The sequence below is a fragment of the Euprymna scolopes genome, chromosome 32 (genome assembly GCF_053919585.1).
Source record: "Euprymna scolopes isolate OS-2025 chromosome 32, ASM5391958v1, whole genome shotgun sequence".
In the NCBI taxonomy this organism is placed as follows: Eukaryota; Metazoa; Mollusca; class Cephalopoda; order Sepiida; family Sepiolidae; genus Euprymna; species Euprymna scolopes.
Genome location: NC_136513.1, coordinates 99,935,279 through 99,962,708, shown reverse-complemented (window position 1 = coordinate 99,962,708; position 27,430 = coordinate 99,935,279). Strand labels below are relative to the sequence as shown.

The following is a 27,430-nucleotide window of genomic DNA, read 5'->3' as shown; positions in this document are numbered from 1 at the left end:
CGGAGTATCTTAATATACAGGGTGGCCACAAAGTCACGCACCAATGCAAAAATTTAAAAAGTTAACAATTAAAAAAGTTATAGTAGTAATATTTATTCAAATTCAAAGTTCTTTACAAGGATTACAATTGCTCGATATGTTCGCCGTTTGCAGCTATGCATGACCCAATACGAAATTCAAAGTTCGTGTAGACACGATTCAGTAAATCATCACCATCAATTTGAAGACAAGCATCAATAATACGACTCTTCAGATGATTTAAATCACGTATCTTAGTTAAATAAACAATTTGCTTAATGTGACCCCAGAAATAAAAGTCCATGAGGTTTAGGTCAGGCGACCTGGGCGACCACTCTACAGTACCTCTTCGACCGATCCAAATTTCGAAATTCTCGTGGAGCCAGTCACGCACAATCGTTGCGTAATGCGGCGGGGACCCGTCTTGCATAAACCAAGTAGGTCTGCCGTCTCCAAGTAAATCAAACTGCGGTATCAAATCATTTTGCAACATGTTGAGGTATCTTTCGCCAGTAAGTGTCTGATTGAAGACGAAAGGACCCAACACATGGTCGCGCCACAAACCACACCAAACCATTATCTTGGGACCGCTGTATTCTTTGCTGTCTAAAATAAAATGAGCATTACCTTGCAAATAGTATCGGCAGTTCTGCCGATTGGCCTCTCCACTGACATAAAAATTTGCCTCGTCGCTAAATAACATGTTTCGCCTAACAAAGTCAGGATCTTCCTCGAGTTGAACCTGAAACCATACAGCCATTTCTAAAGGTCTGCCCCTATCATCCTCGTACAATTTGTGTAGAATTTGAAGTTTGTAAGGATGAAACTTTTCTGCTTTGAGGACCTTCTGCATCCTTGACGGAGGAACACCAATTTCACCTGCTGCCCTTCGCACTGACTTCCTTGGACTGCTTGCATTTTTTTTACAACACTTGTGCACGTGTCTCTGCAGATAAACCTGGACGCCCACTTCGCTTTTTGTCAACGACGCTACCAGTTTCTCTGAATTTGTTGATTAAGCGACCGACAGAAGTTTGTGACACATTTTCATGAGGATGGTTTCTCTTGAATTGCTCAGCAACACTTCTGTTGGTTGCACCACCACGACCAGATAATAAAATTATTTCTACGCGCTGCTCTGTAGTCAATGGTATGTCTGATCTGAAATAAAAAAATATAAAATTAAAAAATTATATTAATAAAAAATAAATATTAACATTGGTGCGTGACTTTGTGGCCAGCCTGTATTTTAAATGTTGAAAATGAGTAAAAATAAAAGAATAATACGAATACTGTAAGAAATCTACACAATAAATGTGCAGGGAACGATTATTAGCATTATTTCTAGACCGAGGAGAAATAATTTTACGCAAGTTATTTAAAACAGACGAGACAATTTCTTTTCAGTATAAAACGAAAAGAGAAAAACAAAAGACGAAATAAACAAGTACTAAATATTTATTATAATTTATTTATTACTTTTGAGTGGTTATTCTTCTTTTCATTCCTGTTTAGTCTCTAATTACAGTTGACATGTGACCTGACTTAATCAGATATCATGGTATGTAACAATTATTGCATTATCTTGTTTTGGCGCATTCTAAAAGTTCTGTGGTTTAACCTCAATATTTATCTCCCAATAATGCGAGCGATGCATTTATTCGGCGAATACTTGTAATTTCTGCTTTACTTTCAACTAAACTGCTTCATTCATAAATTGAACTCTCTGAATCTACGTCGTAACCTGCAATTAATCTCTTATGGCTAAATGAGGTTCCATCATCGAATAAATTGATTCAAGTTCCTCGTTATACACATACTAAATTTCTGTAAATTGAGACCACCAGGACAATACACCAGTTAACAACTCCATACTTGTCACCGACTATTTTACTAAGATAAACATCAAGACAGTTTCTCATCCTCCGTTTACTCCAGATCTTGCCCGCTGTGTTGTTTGTTTATTTACTAACTCAAGGAAAATCTTGGATGTTGTTAATATACATTGACACGCTCTCAGAAATTGTTGCTGCAAGATATAACTTCAAAGTTTGACTGTGATTGTTTTTTTTTCACAATATCAACCCTTGTCGAGTAACTTAATGCCAATCCAGTTATGTTTTAAATGTTGCACACAGTTATTTTGTAGATGGTTTATATTCTTCAAGCTCTTTGTAGTATTTGGATTGGTTGTTTTATAGTGAATTTTATCGTTTTTGTTCCTTGCCCTGCAGAACATGAATGAGTTTTCCAACTGAAGAGGTAAAGGGTTACAGTATTAATTTTGGTAGTTAGGAATCGAGACAGGAACTAGGGAGATAAAAAGATAATCAGGAAATGAAAATAAAGAACCAAAGAAAAAGGTGAGTTGTTTTTGTTTTTGCAGAGTATAATTAAGTTTCGCATTGAAAAACAAAAATATCAATGTTTGGTGCATGCTATCTGAGGAAACCAATATCTCCTGACAGCCTAATCACATGTGTACTATCAATAGAAAATGACTGGACACTTATTAAAGGCACCTCGTATCTTCTTAAGTTTAATTGCAGTGGTTTCCTCATCAGAAAACTCGATTTCCGGAGGTTTGTCTCTGGCCACCTTCCTGAGTTTTCTTGCTATTCTCAGAGGACAAACCGTTTCGTCGAATTCAAAATCTTAATATCATTAGCATGGATCATCTTTATTTTCCTCGTGACCTGGTCCCAATAACATACGAGATAGGCCCAATTTTCTCTACCCCCTTATAATAAGGGGTTCTTTTCTCCCGTCGATCCTCATTGGCCTGGTCAAAAATGGTTTCTAGCTTTCTTGACTATCAGTTGCTAATTTAGCCAGAGTTTTGTGGAATCTCTCTAATTTTGCATTACTCCGGAGGGAATAATATGTCAGATATTTTTCAGGCCAGTTCGTGAGTCAATCTAGAACGATATATAACTTGCTTCCCTCTGTTGTCGGGTAGGGGTTCAATATAGGTGTGTTGGTTTTATTTGAATCGGAGCAGAAATAATGGAACAATGGAATTAAAGAATGTCCACAGAGAATATCTTGAACTTGTGTGGCCAGGGCACGCATTGGAAGCATGTGTATAGGATTCACATGTTTCGAATGATTCACATGTTTGAAGGGATCTTCAATTTTAGCTTGGCCAATTCATCGAATAACCCACAGACGAATTAAGAGGAGTTTTTTTTCTGTTGGCAAGATAATAACCTATTTGTGTATTGTATACCACACACACGCACACACACAGCCACCAATATAGCCAATAGATGTTAGCTAAAAAATATATAAAAATTAATTTTAACAAAGGCAAAATAAGTTACTGTTTCATGAGAAGTTTTATTTAATGTAAACTGCTATGTGGATCGAAACAAACAAATAGTGTCAATCGTTATATGTACTATCAATAAGAGCGCCAAATAGAAAATGTCTGGAAACTTAGTATAGACACTTTGTATCTTCTTAACTTTAACATCGGGGGTTTCCTCATCAAACAACTCAATTTCCGGAGTTTTGTCTATGGCCACCTTCCTCGGTTTCCTTGCTATTCTCAGAGGACACACCGTTTTGTCGACATCAAAATCTTAATATCATTAGCATGGATCATCTTTATTTTCCTCGTGACCTGGTCCCAATAACATACGAGATAGGCCCAGTTTTCTTTACCACCTCATAATAATGGGTTGACCGGCCATTCTTTTCTCCTGTCGATCCTTATTGGCCTGCTCAAAAATGGATTCCAGTTTTCTTGACAATCTGTTGCTGATTTCGTCAATATATCCACTAGAATTTTGTGGAATCTCTCTATTTGGCATTACTCCGGAGGTAGCAATATGTCAAAGTAGAATATATTCTCCCAATACATACCCATGACATTGTTCATAATCTCTGTCCCATTATCGGTTCTCAGCAGCTCCGTAGAGTCATATATTAATTCAGCCTATTTTTTTTGGCAGAGAGTAAGCTTCAGGCCAATTTGTGAGTCAATCTAGAACGCTCACGATATTTGGATGGCCTCCCTCTGTTGTTTAGTAGGGGTTCGATATATGCAGACTCAATTTCTGGAAAGGGTAAATTGGGGATGTCAGTTTCTTAGATGAGGTTAAAACTCTAGTGCCTACTCTAGGTCTGCATTAACACATAATTATATACACACCCTTTAATATATTTCACTTGTCCCGGCCAATAGTATTTCCGGAACTTAAGGCTGTATGTCTTTTCTATGCCCATGTGTTTCACTCCTTTGTGACACTGTTCCATAATCTCCTTTCTTTACCTCACGGAGATCAGAATTTTCTCCGTCCTTACCTTAAATATAATTAAGTGCATTCTCCCTAATCAGATATATTTGCCTTTAAGTTTGATTTAATCTATTATATATCCTAATCTTTTCTGTCCAATGAGGGTGTCTTTAATAAGGTTGATTTTCGCACCGGCACCATCGCTTTACGACTAAACTATTTACAAATATATACATTTGCCCCAATAAATCAAACCGTGTGTACCAGAATAGAACTGCATTCGATATTTAAAAAAAATAGACCACTATATAATTTAAAGTGTTGCCCCATCTATAACCGCCTGCCGTACAATATTTTGGCACTGTAATATTCTCGATAAAAAATGTTGCTGAATGTGGTTGATAGAATGAAAATAAAAACTTAAACAAACTTGACAAACTGCGACGTACATAAGCTAAAGTGGCAAAGAACGAAAACAAGATGGCAGGCAAGAAGGCAAGAAAATCCTATCACTAGTACATTGTAACTTGAACGTGGAACCGATCGGAGGGAAAACTTCAGGTATGCATTAAATTTTGTAGACGATTTTTCCTGTTTAATAATGGTCTATTTCGTAAAGGTCAAATCTGATATTTAAAAAAATAGACGACTATATTTTACTAGCAACTAAAAATAGTTACCTAACATGGCCTCCTACGTGCAGTAAGCAGTATCCGCTTTGACAGTGGTACCGAATTCCTTACTAAAGACTTTGACATTATATTAATTAGACATCTTACTAAACATGAAATATCGGCCCGTAATTCGCCTTATCAAAACGGAATAGTTGAAAGACTATGGATTAATTTTTGAAATGGCAAGATGTCTACAAATTGAATCCAACCTCCTCATAAACCTCTGTATGTATGCAATTATGACTGATGCTATACGCAACCAGTCCCTTAACAAAATATTATCGAAAACTCCATATATAGTTTTCTGCGGTAAAAAGCCAAATTTAAGTAAAATGCATGCATTTGATTCAATTTGTTTCGCATTTATAGAATGGAAAAACAAATAAAATATCAAAACCGATCGAGATATATTCCTCGTATAGGCGAACAACAGCTTAGCGAACTAAGTATTTTTTCAGAGAAAAATAAAATAAAAAAGAATCCGATGAATTAAATTCACAGAAACATTGAAGTTCAAAGGCGGAAATCAAAACAAGTGACGACAAGTTTCCGCTGACGTGGACAAGAATATTAATAATAATGACAGCGATGATTCTGATGTTAAAGTCCATAATTCATAGAAGACGACCCGATTTTTTGTTGTCGACAATTTTAAAGACTATTACATGGATAATACTCAGATTTTCGGTAGAGAATATTTTTCTACGTTTTTACCGACTACAAATCTTACCGCAATCAGAATTATATTACAAAACGTATCGTAATACTGAAACAGAATATCGCATTTAAATTTTCCACAAAAAAGAATTTTTCTATAATTAAGCTAAAATACGCGCGCTTACGCGTACATCAATTTCCTACCAACTTATAACATAATCACATTACTTAACACCCAGAAAAAATTGTGGAAAATTTAACTCGGTATTCGTTTTCAGCACACCCGAAAACCTATTGAAGAAAAGGGTTTTAAGGTTAGGTTTGTGTTGGTCTACTAGGCAACATGCTTTTTTTTTACATAGGAGTCACCACTTATATAGGCCCGGAAATTACTCGAGGATAAGGGTTAATGAGTGTACAGTAATGAATGTGATAATATCGTACTTATGATTAGTAGTTAAGATTTGGTAAATTGAATTACTTAAGGGGGCGATTCAAGAAGAATTTTTTACGTTAAGACGACAAAAGTAAGCTGGAAACAGAAAAACGGAAGATAGTTCCAGAGGCGTGACGTTCTAAGAACGAATCATTGAATCTACGTTTAGGTTTAGGCACATCTAAAAATGTGGAAAATTATTGATAGTGGTTTCAGTCAGAGGAGTGTTTTTCATGAGAGTTTGGCGAAGTGGGCCATGCTCAGACGGGCACTTGCCATGAAAATAACGATAAAATAGAGACAGTGGGAAAGAGATTGCGGGAGAGAAAAAAGGGCATCCCTAATTAGGCTATGAAGTCTATTTTGAACTCTGTCAAGCCAGGATAAGAACTTTCCATCTCCTGTCTAGGAAGAGAATTGCCTTAGCAATGAGATATCTACTGGGCCGATAGGAGGATCCCACCATTTTTCTAGTTATGAAACACTAAAACCACTTTGTAAGTATGGGGGCTAGTTCTGGTTGGAGCATTTTAGCACTATAATTTTAATTCCGTTAGATCCAGTTGCTTTACTGGAATGAAGGTTTTGGATTAGTTTAGCAACATCACGCACGTATATTTGTATGTTGTATAGCTTGGTTTCTGATACAGGAGGAAAGACGGGTGAGTAACGGTCTTGATTGCATGGGGTAAAGTTAGTTGCAAAGGTTGGCTTTTTCTGATACTGACGAGATTATCTCAGATCCATTAATGATGATATTGAGTACCCGCTTCTGTTCAGGTTGCTGTTTGCTATTTGCCAAAACTGCTGGAACCAAGTCGATACTCAGCTACTTTGGACTTAATAAACTAAGCATACAACTCTCTCACGTTCTATATTACTGTGTTAAATTGCTTTAGTCTCAATATATCTCTTACGTGCGAAGCAATGGAAAAAGTGATTTCTGTGCGCAATGGCAGTAGCACATTCTAGAGACCACCACGGCTGGCTGTTAGGATTTTGCTGGAATGTTTTGGAGGGTATGAAACGGTCCATACCTAAAATCACGTCAGGTTCGACACATTCTTTTAAACATGGAAACATGATATAAATGTAGGGAAGCTATCCTAGTAAGCCATAGAGTATCGATATTCAGTACGATGGAGAGGTACGTCTGAGGATTTATTACATGTCGTATTTTATCTTTAGGGATACAACTGAGTAGTCGGAAGACCTCATTAGAGACAGAACGGAAGATGAACATAGCTCAGTGCAAGTAGTAAGAAATTGTGACAAAACCTCATCTCGTCATATGTCTTGTTTGAGTGAGTTAACCATTCAACAAGAAGAAGGCAAATATCACTCTTTAAGAATAAGCTTTGCAGCAATTTGCAATCGCATAACTCGTAACAAGATGCTCTGGTGGAAGTGATGTTCTCTATAAAAAGAGGCCAATATTTGACAAACAGTTAAAACCCGCAAATACAACTGTTCTCATAGAAAAATACATTCCAGGAGAAAAATATTCTTCCTGATTTACAAGCAAATACCGAAACACGTCGTTCTGACAGAAAAAAAAACTAACGGACTCTTTGGAGATCAACCCAAAAAGAAATCTATATGGATATTTCAGGGAATAAATCCTCTATAGTAAACACCCCTATATCCATGGCCAGTATGAGTTTGTTTTACTAATATGATGCTATGTTACTCACACTGTTACAACAAATTATTGTTATTTTATAGAATATTTTTTCAATAACAATTGTATTGCCCTGAAATACCGACATGTAACGATACCGTTACATACAAACAAGAGGAATAGAGTAAATAAAAGAAAAAAGAATAATATTCTGCGTCGGAATTTTTCTTTCTCAACAAATATTTTTATTGCCGGTATTTTCGGCACCACTTAAAAAAGTCTCTCGTCATTCTCAATCTCGCCTGGTGTAGATTTTACCTCTCCAAACCCACGTCCCACGCATTTCTTGCTTACGTCTATTCTCTCCGACGTCGACATAGTTTCTGTCTCGAGCACGTGCTGCATGTTCTCCTTTTTCGTTTCATATCTTCCTCATTTGCATATCTTCTTTTTCGGCTACTGCTGCAAATATCTGCGCATGCTCCTGTTGATAGCTTCCAACACATTGCCGACAAAACATTATTACATTAACTAATAGCAAAATATTACAAGACTAATAGGATTCTTGAAAATCATTTGCACTAACGTATTTCAGATGTATTACTTTTCATATCTAGAAATTATGGAACATAAATCAGCAGAAAAATACAAAACAAATTTTTTAATTAAATGAGTCATGGAAAATGAATAAATCGAAAATAATTATGAATAAAGCTCTTCTAAACGTTGATGCTTTATAATAGCCTTTTAGTAGCACCATGAAATTTATTTTTTCACTGCTCACTTATGAAATTGTTTACATGAAGTCAGACATTAACATTTGCATATGTTCTTTTTCGGTTAATGCTGTAAATATCCACACATGCTCCTGGTGATAGCATTTAGTAAAATTCTGAAGGCCTCATGACCTTTATTTTTGACAGTTTACTTATAAAATTGTTTATTTATTATATTTTACGTGGCGTTAGACATAAAGATGGTTTTGCGATAACTGTGCTTCAGGATAACGAGAGATAAAGAAATAAATATTGACTTGAACCTGAAACAAATTTTACAGCAATAACTTTTGTATGCTCTATTGGAGATATAATAATGTGTTCAATAATGCTGAATCCAAAATTACAGAATATTCTACAGGCAGCTGGTATTATTACATAATTTTATTCGAATTAAGTTTAATCTCGAATTGAACAATGTTTAATCAACATACATAGAATACATCTGAGAAAAATAAAACTAGAAAAGAAGGAACAGAACTAATGCATGGGAGGACAGTAATTTAATTTTTGTTTTAATAATTTTTAAACCTATTTGAATCGAAAATAAATCAGGTTTTTAGATTAAAAAAATTAAATAAAATTTCACCTTAAAAATAAGATAATAAAAATCGTTTTTGAAGTTACAAAAATTAAATAAAATATAATTATAAAAGTGAGATACAAACTAGAAAATATTTGCAAATCGTTAAAAAAAAATTATAAACGTTACAAATAAAATAAAAAGGTAATTTTTAAATTTAATAATTTTACAAGTACAAAATTGAATCCAAAACTTACTTTGTACATTTTGTTTCACTTCGAAAATCGTTAGTGAATTATTCTATATCATTAATAGCAAAACATTAGAAACTCTACATAAAACACATTAAATTAAATTCAATTTGAATTATATTTTATATACAGGGTGGGCCAAAATAAAGGTCCTATTTTTAAAAATTCATAAATTCATGTAAGTTTTAAGAAGTGTTTTTCGGCCAAAATTTGTTTTGTTTATTTCCAAAAAATCTCGGAAGAGTCAGTCTACACACACATAAAGTTTGGTGAGTTTAACTTTTATTTTGTGGAAGTTATTCAAATTTAAAGATAGGACCCTAATTTTGGCCCACCCTGTATATTTTAATTCATATTTGTAAATTGACAAGTTTATATTATTTTTAAGTTCATAAAATAACACTTAGAGTTACTTGCAATATATATATATATATATATATATATATATATATATATATTTAAGTAGTGAGTAAGGAAATGACAACTTAAAACATATTTTCGCACTTAAACTTTATTTTATTTTGAACGAGCTTTGATAATTAATGTGAATATGATACGTAATACAGGGTGACCCCAAAAATGGGCCCCAACTCTTATTAGGCCCCGTTTATTAGTGTTTTTTTCCGAATGAAACGAAACTTTCGTCATAACTAGTTTATTATATTCAAAACATCACATCAAAACACTAGGGTCTTTGGCTTTTTTTTCTCCGTTGTACAGCATATGTTCTAGATGGCCTCCATTTAACTTTTGTTTTTTGGGGGTCACCCTGTATTAATGCAAGATATACTTGATTGAAGGAGATTATAATTGAAGTCCACTGTTCACGGCGAATTGACATTTGTTTTTCAATATGGCGAATGTCAACTTCACTTGCGACAAAGTAAAAAAGATAACAATGTTCTGTTCTCAGTGAAATTTACCTATTGTGTTTTTTTTTACATTTCATAAACGATTTCGTTTTAAACCAAGTGCAAAATCCTTTTGTCTTTGTCATGACAGAATATGCATATTCGCAATAGACTTCGTCGGTATACTTTTCAATTTTGTCCTGCAGAAAATAATATATATATATATATATATATATATATATATATATATATATATATATATCAGGGAGGAAAATGAGTTGAATCATATACATAAATATTTACAAGATGTATTGATCCATTACAAGGAATACAACATATAAAACATATTATTCTTATACAAAATACTCATTGGGAAACTCGTGCATAAATTCTTTCCATTTGATAGGAACCTGTGAATTTATAACAATGTTAGAATTGATTATTACTCAAAACCGTTTTTTTATTGAACGCAAAGGATTTTTTTGTGGAAGTGGGAGACAGGCACATATTTTTATATGAACATTATGAAATGAGAAAATAGACTTTTGTATTTTTAAACAATAAATTGACTCTTCTCATATATTTACGCTCTCGATTATTGATAATTCTTTTTTCAAAAAGTTTCCAAATCCAAATAATGATATTAAAATTTGCGTTACAGATTTACTTATATATATATATATATATATATATATATATATATATATATATATATATATATATATATATATATATATGCACTCATCTCGATGGGCTTTCCTGAGGCCACAATCCTAATTGGAGAAAGGTCAGCTGAGGGTCTACTTGTGATGCATGTCTGATGCTCTGTATAACCTCTTGTTTAGCTCCCCCTTACCTAAACAGAAACTCTTTAAAAAAATATGACGACAGTACCAGTATTCAATAATTCTGGCGAAAGGACTGACCCATCAAATTATCGCCCCATTAGCCTCCTCCCACTTTTTGCCAAAATATTTGAGACCTTAATTAACCATGCTCTAGTCCATCACCTTACAGATACGGTATCACGGGTAGAATACTTAACATAATTAAATCCTTCTTAGATAAAAATCCAGGTTGTCCTCGACGGTCGTACACCTAAACAATATGATATAAATGCGGGGGTGCCCCAGGGTTATATCCTTGGACTTCTATTGTTCCTAATATTCATAAATGACCTCCCCGACAAAATTGCCTCTGAGATGGGTATATATGCTGATGACACTACACTCTATGGCAGGCACGACAGGAAGACGAATGAACACATTTCTAAAGAAATGGCAGAAACACTAGAGGAAGACCTCCAATCTGTGGTGGAATGGGGACAAAAGTGGTTGGTCGCGTTTAATGCTGCCAAGACTAAACTAGTTTCATTCAATAATTACAAGAAACCCTCTCTACCACCAATAGCAATGGCCAACGACTCTTTATCTGAGAGTACATCTTTCAAACTCCTTGGCCTAACATTTACAAGAAACATGAGTTGGAACAATTACATTGAAGGCATTGCCAGGGCCGCTGCAAGAAAGGTGGGCTCTCTCTACCGTGCTAGACAACTACTAACACCCGAAAATATCCTGTACCTCTATAAGGCCACCATTCGCCCATGTATGGAGTATTGCTGTCACATCTGGGCTGGTGCATCTACTACTAGTCTCTCGCTCCTTGACAAGGTTCAAAAGAGAGTCGCAAACCTGATAGGCCCTGAACTGGCATCTAAGCTTCAGCCTCTGTCCCATCGATGAAATGTTGCATCCCTCTTCCTTTTCTACAAGTATTTTAGTGGTGAATGCTCTGACGAACTGCAATCACTTGTGCCACCACGACGTGAGCACCCTCGACAAACCCGACAGGCTGCTAAATCCCACCTCCACACTGTAGAGATCCCTAGATGTAAAATATCTTTTTACTCCAATAGTTTCTTCCCCAGAACCGCTAGACTCTGGAATTCCATTCCAGGTCCCTGCTTCCCCAAATGTACTGACGTGCAGAAGTTAAAGTGCAACGTGAACCGACATCTTGCTGCTCAAATCCCTACATAGTACCCCAGTAGTTGTTGCCCCTGATAGTAGCCCCCTACACCAAAGTGGCAATTTGCCTTGTTTCGGGTGAAAATGTAATAAAAAATATATATATATGTTACCAATATGTGTTAAAACTTTTCAGATATTTATTAGGGAGGATTAGGACGAAATAGGTCTGTCCAATTATCACAAGGTTAGGATGAATTTTATATATAGTTTAAACTAATATGCTAGCAACAATAACGGTATTATATATATTTTATGTAGAAACTGCTCAAGTCATGGCAGGAAGTTATTTAATGTAAATATCTTACAATATACAAGGTGAGTATTCAAAGAAATCTACGTAGAGAAAATCCTCCAATTTAGCAGTTCTTGCAAAGAACCTATAAGAATAGGAAGCTATATTAAATAGTTTTTTAAATACAGAGAACTAATGGACATCACAAAATTGCTGTGACATGACAACGGCTCATTATAATATAGTATAATTGAAAGAAAATAAATTGCTAATGAATCCAACGATCGTGAACAAATGTAGGGAGTAAATAAAACAATCTTTAATTAACTTGCGATTTTATGTATGTTTGTATGTATGTATGTTTGTATGTTTGTATGTATGTATGTTTGTCTAACACTTTTCTCAACGGAATTGGACTGGTTCAAAACCGGTAGTCAGAAAAAGCGATGTCTTGGTCGAAAAATTTGTGATAATTAGAAAAAGGTAAATTATTTCCTATAAAAATAGACGTTCGCAATGAGGGATCGTAGGAAAAAAATGTGCCCTCCATGACAATTTCGGAAAACCAACATACGCGGTAATATTCTTTCTTGAATTAGTTTAAATAGAAAAAACGACCTTACTTCGCTCACGCGATCGTAGAGTAAGGATTATATTGTCTTAAGGTCGAACGATCGCGCCGACATATCGGACATTTTTTCCATTGAATAATTTTTTAATTTTTCGTTCGTTTATTCTTTATTTTCCCTCCATCACGTTCGCTGTTTTTAGTTATTACAGTCTTGTTTGCTTATGAGTAAACACATAACTTGTCTGTAAATATGAGCGCGTCTTTTCGGTAATCAGTATCGCTACCAGAATAAAAATGCATACCTTTATTTACTCGTTAGGTAAACTTCAAAGCATAAAGAGGTAGAGTTTAAAACATCGCTGGTGCTACCGATGTTGGCTAGTTGTAAACACATTTATTAGGTATATTTATACACGTAGAGAAAGGAAGGTTGGGTGGAGAGATCTAAAAATACTTACAAGGCAAGAACAACCAAACTTATACAACCAAACAAAACCACTTTTCTGGAATGGGTACAACCAGTTCACCATTACATATGGATTACATTTGTCAACATAAACTTTTCCGTCTTTATTATAAACTGAAATATATTTTAAAATAAGAATAAGCTATTAAATTCAAACGCTTTCCTCTGTTAGCTAAAACTGTTTTCTATAGTTCATTAAAATCAATAGGCGACATGTGCATTGATCAATTCAGGGCCCAATTTTGATGGTTTTGGATACATCAAAATTTGCGGATAATTTAAATCGAAAATATAACATGATTTAAAGACCCCAGACACACCTTTGGGCCGTCTATTTATTCTTTATTCTTTATCCTTTATTCTAAGTCTGACTATGTATTTTGTTGTAATAAATCTTTGTCTATAATATAATTGAGCTTTTACAAGGAAAAAACTTATTTTTATTTAAAAATTGAAAAATATAAAATACTCATTCCTCATTAACAGAAAACAATTTCTTATTACAATGTAATGTAAAAAAACTAATAAACAATTTATCAAAAATTAAAAAAATATATTTTACCTCTCCCGTTTTTATTAAAATACTATTATCCCTGTATAAATGAAAACACCACCTGGCGCTTAGTTGATAAAGTGGGACCGATTATATCAACAAATCTTTTGGGACCCTATCTAAGAGGGAAAGACTAGTGGTAGATGCGCCAACCAGATGTGCTAACAATACTCCTTTCATGGACGAATGGTGGCCTTGTAGAGGTACAGAAAACTCTCAGATGTGAGTAGTTTTCTAGCGCAATAGAGGGAACTAACCTTATTTGCAGCAACCTTTGCAATATCCTCTATGTATTTGTTTCAGTCCATATTGCCGCAAATGTTAGACTGATGAGTTTGTATGTAGAATGTATGTAGGTGTGTTGGGAACATTACTGTCTGTGTGAGGGGATGGACTATAGTTAGGCTATAAGTAAAACATCCAGCTGCATCTATGTAACCTGAGAAATCAAGACCATTTTTATGGTGGATATTAAAGTCATCGACCACTTGTACTTTGGCGTTACTATCTAAGGAGAGTGCTGCATCTATACTATCGGAGATATGATCGATGAGGGTACAATCCTTACTTGAGAGAAACCGGTAGAGAAAATATAAGTAATTAACGCAGTTATGAAATGTTAATCGAAAGCACATCAAAGCCTGATCATCTGATTCAATATTTTCTCTCTAGGGAAAGGGATATAGACTCCAATGCCATGCATATATCTCTCCAAATCTTTACGACAAAGACGGAGGTATCCTGCCATGTTAAAGTAGTTTAAGGGTGAAGGTCTGTTTCACTTAATGCAAATATATCCGGGGAGTTTACAAAAATCTAAGTCATCTAGATTACCTCTAAGACCACGGATATTTGTGAAAGCGAGCCTTAAAGGCGGTGGTGAATTGGTTTTGCTGAGGTTATTGCCTGATTTTATCGAAATATCTGTTTGGGTTGTCATTTATTACGTTTTTGTTTAATGTCAGGTTAGGGGAAGAGTGTTGAGCAAATTAGACCGGGTTTGACGCCAACTATACGCACACACTGGTCGATTAACCGAGTCTTGTCTAGAAAGTTGTGGCCTCGAGAAAGCTCACCAGATAGAGCAGCAGGGTCTCTCTCCATGCGCGACATGGTACTATCCTGATATTATACAATTGATGATAGAGCAACAGTCAAGGCTCTACCAAAAAGTTAGGGCTCCTGTACGTAAACAGTTGTAAACAGTAAGCATACAAAAAGTCAATTAGGTACCCACAACCTCTCAAACAAGACCGGTCCAAACAAGTCGAGTGAGGACAAGTGGCCTGAAAGTCAACCTAATTTACTCAATTTCTGAGAGAAAGATAGACATTTAAAATAGGGAATAGGGGAACGGCGTTCAATGTCCTAGTCAGGAAACAAGCCCAAGCACAGGGTGGCTCAGGTGAGTGTCTGGTATTGTACCTGAGTGAGTGGCTTATTAGCCTGGAATTTGTTCTAGTCACTAGTTCTAGTGAGGATGTCACTAGTTCTAGTGAGGATGTTACTAGTTCTAGTGAGTATGTCGTCCATGACCGAGGAGGTCTCCCTCTCCAGTCTTATTAGAGTTTTCTTTTTCTTAGATAGATGATCTGACAAGATCTACGGATCTATCCCACCGAGGGACGTAACTATGCGCCCGGTTTCTACATCAGGTATTTCTGCGCCACCACATGGATGAGGATATTGAGTATTTAAGTTTAAAGTGTTTTCTATTCTACATAAATAAGCGGAGGACTGGTAATAGATTCCTTTCTTACATTTAAAAGAAATTCTATCATTCAAATACTATAACTAATTTGTATTAAAATAAAATAGGATATTAATTACTATACTATATTGACTATATAAGAGATAAAGCCACACTTGGATAGTTGTGCACGTGAATTTTCAATGAATCTTTTCCTGCGTTGTTGTATTAAATCCCTGGATATTTTAAGTTGTTTCCATATCAATCAATCGCATTTAGCTTCTATCGGTCATGTACGTGCCTGCATTTTTTTCCTTCAAAGTAGAATTTCCAGTGACAGGAACGGATAGCGTATGACTTGCGAATTATATTTTTCCATCGATAAAAACTCTATTTATAAAATCCTTTTATCCTCTGAATAATCTGAACTATTGATTTGTTTACAAGTGCGTCATACTTTATATAATACAAACTGAAAATCGTGATACAATAATCTATAGAATTATAAAACTCAAATGACCTTTTAACGAGTGTTGTGCTTTAACAACCACTTTACTACATCTGGTCGCGCATGAGTATATAAACATAAACCCATAACCGCATAAATAAATAATCAACTCAACAATAAAACGCATTGTTTACTGTGTACGTTTTCAGCGTCCCAATTGTTTTTTTCGCGTTTACATTATCCAAATAAACAATTGCTAATGTTTTCTGTTTTTTTTTACATCGTTCATTTCCGCATTCTCTTAAATCTCTTTATTGACCTTAATATTAACATATAAATTAAATGGGTCATAAATGTTTGTTAAAAATAAATGAAAAAAGTCACATTATATTTTCATTTTCTATTTAAAAAGCCACTCTTAATATGGGGAGAGTGTTTTTAACTATTCTTTTATTTTAATTTATTTTGCTGAATTGAATAAGTTTTTTCTTACCGAACATGATGAATGTACCCTCATTCTGAAGATATCTGATTATATTTCCAAAATTCGTTGTCCTTTCAACTTTTACAATTTTTCCTTTCGAAACACCCAACAACGAATAATTTCCCTGCAAAAGAATTTTAAAAGTAAATAAGAGTTGTTTTTTTTACTCGTATTGGATTTTGGGCCCCTAATAGGTAAAAGAACACACACATTTTACTTTATGTAAGGAGCTTAAACAAATACCAAATATATTAAATGAATAGATTTCTCACTCTTTATTCGTACGCAAATACGAACATATGACAAGTAAATTACTTCACACAACTATCAATTTGTAGAACAACATCGATTCACGATTCACACTTCTTTCCAGCAGACCATACATATCTTTTAAAGTCTATTCGAATAAGGTAAACTGTACACAATGTCCAACATAAAAAATCAGAATTATGTTGTCTCACATTCATTACCTCTTATTCTCAAATGTCATTTAGGCCTTGATAATCGGTGACCGAGTAATTAAAAACTATGAAACATCGTCCGTGGAATCTGAGGATTAAAGGACAATATAAATAAATGAGAATTGCGATTGTAAATCAAAAGTTGAATATTTACTCCCTGAATTTTCTTTTTAATCGTTGAAATATATTTTCACTCCTGGAAATATATTAAGGAATACGTAAGTTGAAATGTTCAACCATAAATTTAAAGAAATACAAATTGTTTAAATAAAATGTAAAACAAAAAATAAAAATTTCATTTTAAAACATTTTTTTTGCTACTGTTATCCTCATTTTGATCGTTGTTGTTTTCCTTTTATTTCAGCCAAGTATTCCTCTGACATTCTTTAGTTCGTTGTTAATTACTTATCTCAAAGGATTCTAATAAAAAACAATATATACTTTACTTCAATAATTTAAAAGTCTCACCTTCGAATTTTCCAAATAAATTCAACGTATCATAATGACAATGGAAACAGGTTTAACTTTAATGTTTGTATAGCTTCAGTCTAAAATTAAAATCAGGATAAATGATATCAATTATATGAACTTTTATATGGGAAAATTCAGGATTAAAATGTTTAATATGACATAACAATGTGTTAGATTACAAAGATGGCCAATTGATAATATGAACAATTGCTGTTCTCAAATCGAAGCTTTCGGCTAATTTAATGTCATATTCAGAAATCCTAGACAGAACTGAGGAATCTGCAAAGAATTTTAAAATAAAAGTATTTACTCACCTTCAATAATTTTTTGTAACGGATTCTAAATGGGCCCTTATCATTCACTGGTTCGGTGAGTGTCGCGGAAAACACTGTAAAATTTATTGATATTGATTTAGTGACACTTTTCACAATTTAACAGAAAGCAACTATTGGATTACGGTTAATGAATATGAAGTGCACAGTGTAACAACATAGTTGTTACTGGTAATTACGTGGAATTTGTTTATTTAAGAACTTGTTCATATTAGATTTGAAAACGAGTTCATATATTAGATCCATTGCTCATTCATTTTTCTTGAGAAATTGTTTTCGATTGTTCTATGTATGAAGCATTGTTATATTTAGGCTGGTAAATATCTGTCTATTGTACCTATTTTGATGAGGTGAGGAAACGAAACGGATATTTATTGACCAAACAATTTCTTCCTTGCAACTTGATGTTGCTGGTCTCATTCTTATCTATGAATAAATTATCAGAATTGTCTGATCTATTCAGACTCCCTGATATTCTTTCTCATATATCACATTCGGATTTTCAAATCCAACCCTCTTGCTTTTTCTGATATAATATATCGCTACTTATATCATGAAAGAAAAATTAAACTTTTTTCAGATTTTTTTATTTTTATTCTGTTAATTAAAATCGGATCACAGCAGAGAAAGTAACTGAAGCATCGTGGATGAAAAGCTGAACATTCTGTGTAGCTTAATTGTCATATATATATTATAACTTACTACCTAGATTGAACTACATACAGATATACTCATTTTACTAATATGCATACAATTCTATTGTTAAAAAAGAAAATTCTGTTAGATATGTTTAATTTGTCAATTTAATTAAAGAGAAAAAATTGTCGTAGTTTACCGGAAAATTTACAAACTATTGTTTTTGGACTTCTCATTTTGTGCTTCTAAAAATAGATTTAATTATGATTAAATTGCAAAATGTTCAGCGATAAAATGTTTTGATACAGTTTTAGTGAAAATGTCGACTACATTATTTTCAGATGCTACCTAATTAAGCATCATAGATTTTATTACTGATTTCAGTTCTCATGAAATAATATTTGATATTAATATTTCGACCTTTGATGAATCATACAGAACTTTGCTAACTAGAAACTACTCTGTTTGTCACAATGAATTTCTATTGTCTTTTTTACTTAAAATAGATTTTAAAGGGTATTAAAATGTCTCCTATACTGATTGCGCAATTGCAACAAACTCTACATGTATAAAGAGCAACACTTTGTTTATTTTTGTTTTCCAGATTATAAGTCCAGTCTTTTACAGTCTAAAACAGTATCCTGTTATACTTTTCCAATATCAGTGTTACCCCAATCTGAATCTTAAAATCCTTCTAAATTCAGGGGATATGCCGACATTTAAACACGAAAGATTGCATCTTGGTTCTTTTTAGATAATGAAGGAATTGTTTTACACGTGCGAAATCTTTAATTGTCGAGTTTGAAAAAGTTTTGAGATAGCTTTGTTAGAGTGTAAGGTTGCGGTCATCAAATTCATTAGACTGCCAATAATTTGACAGTATGATCGCTCCTCTCTTACTTTAATTTCTGTGTTTTTATTTATATCAACCTCAGCGGGACTTATACGTGGTTTAGAATATTCTATTCCGAACTTTAATTGTTAGAGTTTTATTGTCACAAGTACAGTTTATATCAAGGAACAATTTTTCGTTTTTAAATTTATTTTTTACATCGTTTAAAGTGTTGTCACAATTTGAGACGAGTAATATATCGTCAACTCAGAAAAACAAAATCAATAATTTATTACATATATTTTAGGTATACATGCACGGATCTACTGACTGAATGTTCGTTCTACTAAATAATTATGGAGTGCTAGATTCCAATACTAAACGCTTTGTCTTTGACCGTACACTAAGTTCTTCAGTTTCCATACGAAATTTTTGTTTTTAATTTAAGATCCCGCGAAGGGGGGATAAATATAAGTCTCACAGTCAATTCGAGCATTTAAATAAACATTGTGCACATCCATTTAATGGAGTTTTAAATTTTAGTGAACGGCAATTTGCAATAAAATTCTAATTGTAAAATTTGTCGTTGGTGAGAATGTTGCAATATAATCAATCCCAGATAGAATAAATTATATTCTTCTCCTCTAGTTTCCGTAGCATTTCATATGTATTGTTTTCGGATAAAGCTTCCAATTAAAATCGCATAACTTTTTATTCTTTGTGATTGTCTGAATTAATCTTCTCAATAAAAATTTCTGGTGCTCTTTTAACCGGGTAACGGTAATCCATCAACGTGTCGGGTTTATATTTACGTCAGTAGATTTACTTCAACTTTCGTCGTTATTAATATTTTCTTTGTGATCGACAATAACAGTAGGTAATATTTCCTCAGGTTTTTCTCCCATTTTTTAATTAAATTTTATGCATCTAACATTTTTATGGCGTTTTGGTCTGGAGAGTAGATTAACTAAGCCGGACTGCTTTTATTGTAACCCATGAAAATACTTTTTTTTCTTTTAATATTTAGTTTACATGTATTTTCTATGAATGCCAAGAAATTTGAACTAAATATATCATTCGGTTCTATTTGATTTTTATACCGCAAAACGTTTCATACGGAGTTTTGACGAATTTTTTTTATTAAACAATCTATTTCTGATATATTCCGCCGACATTAATGCTTATGTCCATAAACTTTGGGCTAATTTCGATTCGATAAGTAGACATCTAGTGAGACACATAAGTTAGAGAATTTTGTAGCCTTTTTGTCTGGTGTTTGCTCATATATTTTGGCATTTTTCACAGTGCACAAACATCACAATTCAGGAGATCGCCTGAAGGTATAATTTTCATGACTTCGACTACACTTGGTAACTTTTTAATATCAGCAGTATTGCGTTGTCCCAAAATTTTATGGCAGGTTTCCAAGTCGTCACCAGCGATTTTTGAAGCAACCATACTTTTTAAATAATATAGTCAACTATTTTCTTTAATGACAAATAAAAGTTAATTAGGGTATATCAATTTTGACTTGTTATTGCAAAACTTTATATTCGCACATTGTTTGATGCGGCATGTACGGACATGTCTTGCTTTAATGTAGGTATGAAAACAACATTTTTAAGAATACACTTACAAATTCTGTCTTTGATATTTTTTTAATAATATTTTATCATCGCCTCTTTTCAAGACTATATCATTTATTTGACTACTGTCAACCAGTTTGACAAAATTACCTTGTGGATTAAAATTTTGAAATAAAAATTAATAAAATCAGATTCCTTGGTGATAATGTGTGCTGTAGCGCTATAGTCTACAAGAAGATTTTTACTTTTTGTCGTATTGCAAAAGTTGTCAGTGAATAGAAATGTATATTCTTCATGAACGTTTTCAACGTTTTTGATGAAGTCCACTTTTGAGCTTTTATATCGACATTGCAAACTTGTGATTAGGTCGTCCACAATTATTGTAGAAAGTTTATTTTTTTCTTGGGAAAATTACTTTTGGGGAAAACTGTGCGGTGAGGTGTTTAATTTGGTTGTGTCGGTTTTCGAGAAGCATTTTTGAACTTCATGATATTGTAAGATTTATTATGAATTTTAGATTTACTTATGGATGAGACTAAGTTGAAGTTACCTACTTTATCCCTCACATACTGAAAGTGCTGAAATGGCAGTTTTATTAAAAACCGAAGCTTATGAATCAGCGTATGGGTGTGAAGCAAGACATAGGTATATAATTGTAAAGGTATTGTGTCGTTAAGGAAGGATGTTTATTTGATTCTCAGCAATTTGTTGCGATATGTTAATCAAGAGTATTCACATTTGTTTCCTTTTATCTTTTTGCTATTACTGATTCAATTTAATGCGGTTAAATGTCGAAATTATCGATAGTAATAGAGGGATTTTTAATTCTAGTCATTTTTTCTGTTTTACTTTATTTTACTTTATTTCTAACATAATATAAGGCAAATATATTAAAAAAATTAAACTTTAATAAAAGTTTAAAATCGAACGGTGTAAACAGAAACGTTTTGTAAATAATCAACTTTGAAATTCGCTTATAAATTGAAATTTGTTGAAGTCGCGAGATTTGCCATCCAGTCCCAACGTGTTGAAAGGGCAGTTCAATGAACAACGGAAGCTTCTGAATCAGTATATATGAGTATATGTAAAAATGTGTTGTGTTATCAAATGAGGCCTTCATTTGCTTCTCAGGGATCTTACATACAGAAATTCGTCGCAATATGTTGATCTTTTAACATGTTATTACTGGTTTAATATAATATCGAAGTTGATTTTTGATACAAGTGAAAAATCGTCTTACCTAAAATATTAGTAGTCGGAGAAGGCCAGAGCGGAGACAACCAAGCAAAAAACACCCTAAGCCAAACTCATCTAAAGAAAGCAAAACTTAAGCTGACCTGCCAGGGCACTATACAAATGTATACAAATTTGGGCATATTTTATTGGTTTACAAATATAGGTTATGTTAGAAGTAGTTGCCATTGTTATACGTGCAAGAGCGCATATTTTTGCTTAATACCCGGGAAACTACTCATTTGCGGGAAATTTTAATTATCGAAAATTATACAAAAAATAAAAATAGGGTTTGTATTAGTCTATCAGGCTACAATAAGAACTATCCCTACAATGATAACAGGACCCCCTACAAGTGGCTATAAAGTTGGTGCTCATTTTTCGTTAAATAAATAGAGAAAAGTAATCCCTGACTTTTGGAAACAATAATGTGCGATATTAAATGCAAATATCACATAGCCCACGAAAAAATTCATGTCATTAGCTTTCCAACGAGCCTTCATAAATTAATTCTGATCAATTGTCGCCGAGATTTCGAACTGATAAAAGTGGGAAAATGTGGTGTATATATATATATATATATATATATATATATATATATGTATGTATGTATGTGTGTGTGTGTGTGTGTGTGTGTGTGTGTGTGTGTGTAGGTGACTGTGTATAGGCGAAGCCAAAAAGAATATTGAAATGCTCATATCATATTTGCAGGATTTTAAAAGATTGTAATACTTTTGTGTGGTATAAATTCTTTGACGATTTGTAAAAATGTAACCTATATTTTCAAGCGAATAAAATATGTTTAAATAAGCCTACATTGTGTACTTTCAGGCAGACTTAGTTCTTCTGCTTCAATTGTTTCCCACGTTGCTTTGCTAGGACATATATAATATATAATTATATATGCCATTTTATGGGCAATTTTATAGGTAAACAATGATCAGCCATAAAACCTTGAAAAATAGACCCTACCCCCTTAAAACCAACAACCACAGCAGCCAAAGAAAAACACCCCCACTATGGACAGTTGCTCAAAAGAAGGTACTGCAATTCCAAGTTTTAAGAAAAGAAGAAAAGAAGTTACCCCTATTCAACGTTTTAACAATCGAGTAAATCATCAAATCAGATGTTACTCGAGAAATTAAAAGGATTAGATGATACAGGAGATATTACTAATTGTACCCTATATAAAAAAGAGGGAATACATAACATAAAAGAAATATATGGAATCAAGTCTCCCATCGCTGTTTTTTGAGATCATATCAAAACATAACAGCATGTCTTAGTATTCCCTCTATTAAGGTCAGAGATTATGGGGATATATGTGTGTGGCATCCGTCAGTCGAAACGACTATGGATCAGCGCCGGGATATATATATATATATATATATATATATATATATATATATTACAATAGAAAAATGCGAGCATGAAAAGTAATATTATTAAGCTTTAACATGGAAAAGTAAAAAACTTGAAAACAAAAATCAGGATATTCTATTAAAAATAGAATAAATTTATAACTTAAAATATTGCAGCATTAACAAATGATTATATAATGTTATAAATCGAATTAAAAAATCTTAATGAAGCAATATTTTAAGTTATGAATTTATTATAGCTGAGTAGGTGATCTATAAACTGTGAGAATTGTTTGAAATTTGTCGATAAATGAGTGAGCAGTTCTGAATGCCTAAAACTGTCACTTAACCATATATTCAAAGACTACCGTGTTTGAATGATATATGTACATATTTAGTAGGAATAGGAATATTCTGTAGAAACATAGAACTGATAGAATTTTAGTTCACTTACCAATTTCACTATCGCAATATAGTTTCTGTAAATGTATTATCGGGCACTCACTGCATAAAACTCCCATTAAGATCGTCTCAAGAAATAAGACTCGCCAAGTAAAAATCATGTCGTCAATTACTGCTCTTTTGTTTCAGTAGATGAACCGATTATTTCGAAAGATTAAAAAATAATATATACTTAATTCAAAGTCGTTTACGTGTTTCTACCTAAATCACCTGAAACGAGAAACTAAATACTTCGCCAAGTCTAATATCGGACGTTACTGGGTTACAAAAAAGAAGTTAACGATATTCAGTTTTGAGATGAATACTAAAAAAGAAAACGTGAACAAATTTTAATTTTGAAAATCGATGAAACATTTCCTCTTCTTTTTGTCCTCTCTTTCTTATCGCAGAATCAATAAAAAGTCAGTTAACATAAAGCGCTTAAGAGGCGTCGAATTTTTACATCTAGATTTCAAAACGTTTATCTTACTTCGGTTCTTCCGCAGACGCTCCTAACTTCTCTTTCAAACTCAGATTAAATTGCTACACCTTACATGACATAAGCTGATAGTGTGAGGAAGTGTTTAATACGAAGAGCAGTTGATATAATATATGTTATCTGAGAAAGATTTAATGGGGAAAAAGGCCAATAAGTTTTGGAGTCTTTGAAAATCTCAGAAAAAAACGATTCCTCTTTGTTTTCTTCTAATCTTATCGTAGAATAACTAAAATGTTAGTTAACATAAAGCGCTAAAGAGGCATCAATTTTTTACATATAGATTTCATCGTTTGGCTAATTTCAGTTCTTCCGGAGATGTTCCTTCCTGCCTTTCAAAATCAGATTAGGGATTTGCCCATACTCAATATTTTTCGACCGATAAAACTCGTTTAAAACAGTGAATGCATTGAATAATCCAAGTTCTTTCGGATGACATCTGCAGCCTTCCTCGATTCTCAATATCATGGTGTTTGGATGATTTATTTTATTTGTACGTAAATCGCTTGTAGACAAGGTGAGAAGCCACTTAATGTAAAGAGTAAAATAAAAGGGAAAATCGTAAGTAAAAAAGAAAACCGTAATGTAAAGAGTAGAAGAAAAAGGAAAACAGTGAGTGATAGAATTAAATTGCTACGAAGATCAGTTTATATAATTCTCACTTCAGCAGATGATGTACGATTTAGTGAAAGCTATTTTCGATATCAGACACGAAACAAACATTTTGCATACAATAACATTATCCATAATCTTGCTTCTCACCCAACTTCCTCTGATCAGTTAGAATATGCAGATGATCAAGGTTTGAGGGTACACATACCTAATTTGATGACTCCTGTTAAATAAGAAGCGTGTTCGATTTTCTTCCTAAGAAACTCATGCATAGTTCGTGGTATTTTTCCTATCAAATCATTCCAGTAATATTACATCATTGTTTTTAAAATTCTTTCTACAATACGCTATTGATTAAACTAAAATTTGTTCTAACGCAGACGATTCTTGGGAGTATGACCTCAAGGTCATCTACTTTCTTCGGTGTAACAGAAACAATAGTTCACAACCATTCTCCCGAAATACCCATGTATAGATACACGTATTTCGTTATATGTCCTTACATATGTATACATACACGTATGTTTATACATAGAGAAAGAGAGAGAGAGAGAGAGAGAGAGAGAAAGAGAGAAAGAAAAAATGGCGCGAGAGAAAAAGCAGATTGCTTTCATTGCATAATTCTTTTATTTTTAATTAGCTGCAAGAAACATACAAGTGAAATGTAAATGTAAATATATGTAAAATGCGGATTATAACTGAATTCTGTCATTCAATGATTTCCTGTATCCATGTAGCGAATCTTCATCTTCGCCAAAAATAATAAGAAGGAAAAAAACTCCAACATAAAAATTGAGCATAATACTTGTTCTGTGGTCATATTTTCTAGTTCAGTTCAGGGAGAATTACCAAATCCTTTGTTACATCTATTATACGATCCCGATTGATACCAATGGCATCTTTTCCTAACAACTATCATAATGGAATACGCATATGCGCAATACATATCATCGGGATATTTGTCTAGGTAATTCTGCGGAAAATAAATAATATATATAATAGTATATTGTATATTAATAAGTAAGTAGCAGTGTTAGTAATAATATATACATATATATTAATCTATAATATGAATCTTTCTTGTATGGTTAAATGTAAGTATGGATGTATGCATGTCTGTCTTAAACTTTCGACAGAGGCGACGGATTTTTACGAGATCGGTATCGTTTTGAACCCGACCCTTCGGACGAAAAATATCAAAGAATTAAACATTAGGTGGTCGTTTTTTTTCGCCGATATTTTCGAAAGTCATCCTCTCTTTTAGATTGTTTAGCCTTAATTTAAACCTCCCACTGGGCATTTTCTACAGAGAGGGTAGAAAAAAATCGTTTCTTCATGACAATTTAACAAAATGAACATGCGCAAAAACTTTCTTTTTGAATTAGTTTAAATATAAATAAACGACCTAATTTCATCATGCGATCATAGACCAGTCGTTATAATGGCAGCGTCGCAATATTAAGTTTGCACCTTCGAGCGTCGATATAAAACATGTTTTTTTCGATTTTAAAGCTGTTAATATTGAGTGTATTTATGCCATTTTTATGTTCGTTTATATTTTTTTATTTTTCCATCACCTTCGCTGTTTTTTTTGTATTTGTTTTTTCCAGTTTTTTAAAAAGTTTTTTACATTTAAACAGGGGGTATTTATTATATATAATTTTTTTTCTCCATTTTTTAATAAGTTTTTTATATTTAAACAAGGGTATTTGTTAGATATAATTTATTTTTTCCAGTTTTTGTAGAAGTTTTTACATTTAAACAAGGGTATTTGTTAGATATAATTTGTTTTTTTTCCAGTTTTTCAAGACAGGACGCTGTAAAGCAGTGGAGTGTGTCCGGTAGATTGTGTGTAGGTGGTTCTGGCGATTGGGTTGTTCTTTGTGACAAATCACGTGTCTGCTAGAAGCGATTTTTTTGTTTATTTCTGCTTTTTTCTCTACAGTTATTACAGCGAAGAAATCCCTCTCTTCTATATGTGGGCGATACTGACTATTTCCTCTGTGTTCCTGATTTTTTTTGCTTACTACATTTTGCTTCAGAAAATAGTTTCTATTTTTCCCTCTAATTCATAACTACTCTCACTCTTCCCACTCAACACTGCGTAACATTAAACACAATAGACTTATATTGCCTCCTCACCTTATTAACTGAATCATTAACTCTTAGAAATAACGCTCACTTTCGATTCGCAGATTAGTAAAATAATTATTTCTCCATAAATATATTTAACCATTTCTCATTGTATGCCAGTTGTAATTTTATTTTTGGTTTTTGAAATCTCTGTCAACCCGTATAGCCTACTGCGGCTTTTTTCTTTCTTCTCCTCACAACTCTTTTTAAAATTTTCATCTGGAGGTGTTCAATATCCTTACTACACCACCTGTCTTCAGCCGTTCTTGCAATAGAGAAGTTTGGGGTGTATCTATTGCGATAGCTAATGT

The 27,430-nt window shown here is 33.2% G+C and overlaps 1 protein-coding gene across 2 annotated transcripts; it reads right to left on the bottom strand.

Moving 5' to 3' along the window:
• Positions 1 to 73: 73 nt before the first annotated feature.
• On the bottom strand, positions 74 to 24,243 carry LOC145256542 (uncharacterized). 2 transcript variants are annotated; one of them, XM_080115579.1, is made up of 5 exons: positions 23,892 to 24,135; positions 17,772 to 17,845; positions 16,535 to 16,649; positions 13,343 to 13,464; positions 74 to 1,179 (listed from the first exon to the last, which is right to left on the bottom strand). In XM_080115579.1, the coding sequence occupies exons 1-5, from the start codon at positions 23,998 to 24,000 to the stop codon at positions 1,093 to 1,095; spliced, it is 507 nt and encodes a 168-aa protein (XP_079971705.1). In that variant the 5' UTR covers positions 24,001 to 24,135; the 3' UTR covers positions 74 to 1,092. The 2 variants fall into 2 exon arrangements, with proteins under 2 accessions (XP_079971705.1, XP_079971704.1); XM_080115578.1 differs by lacking the exon at positions 74 to 1,179 and adding an exon at positions 9,693 to 10,248 and having other exon boundaries at positions 23,892 to 24,243.
• Positions 24,244 to 27,430: the final 3,187 nt, after the last annotated feature.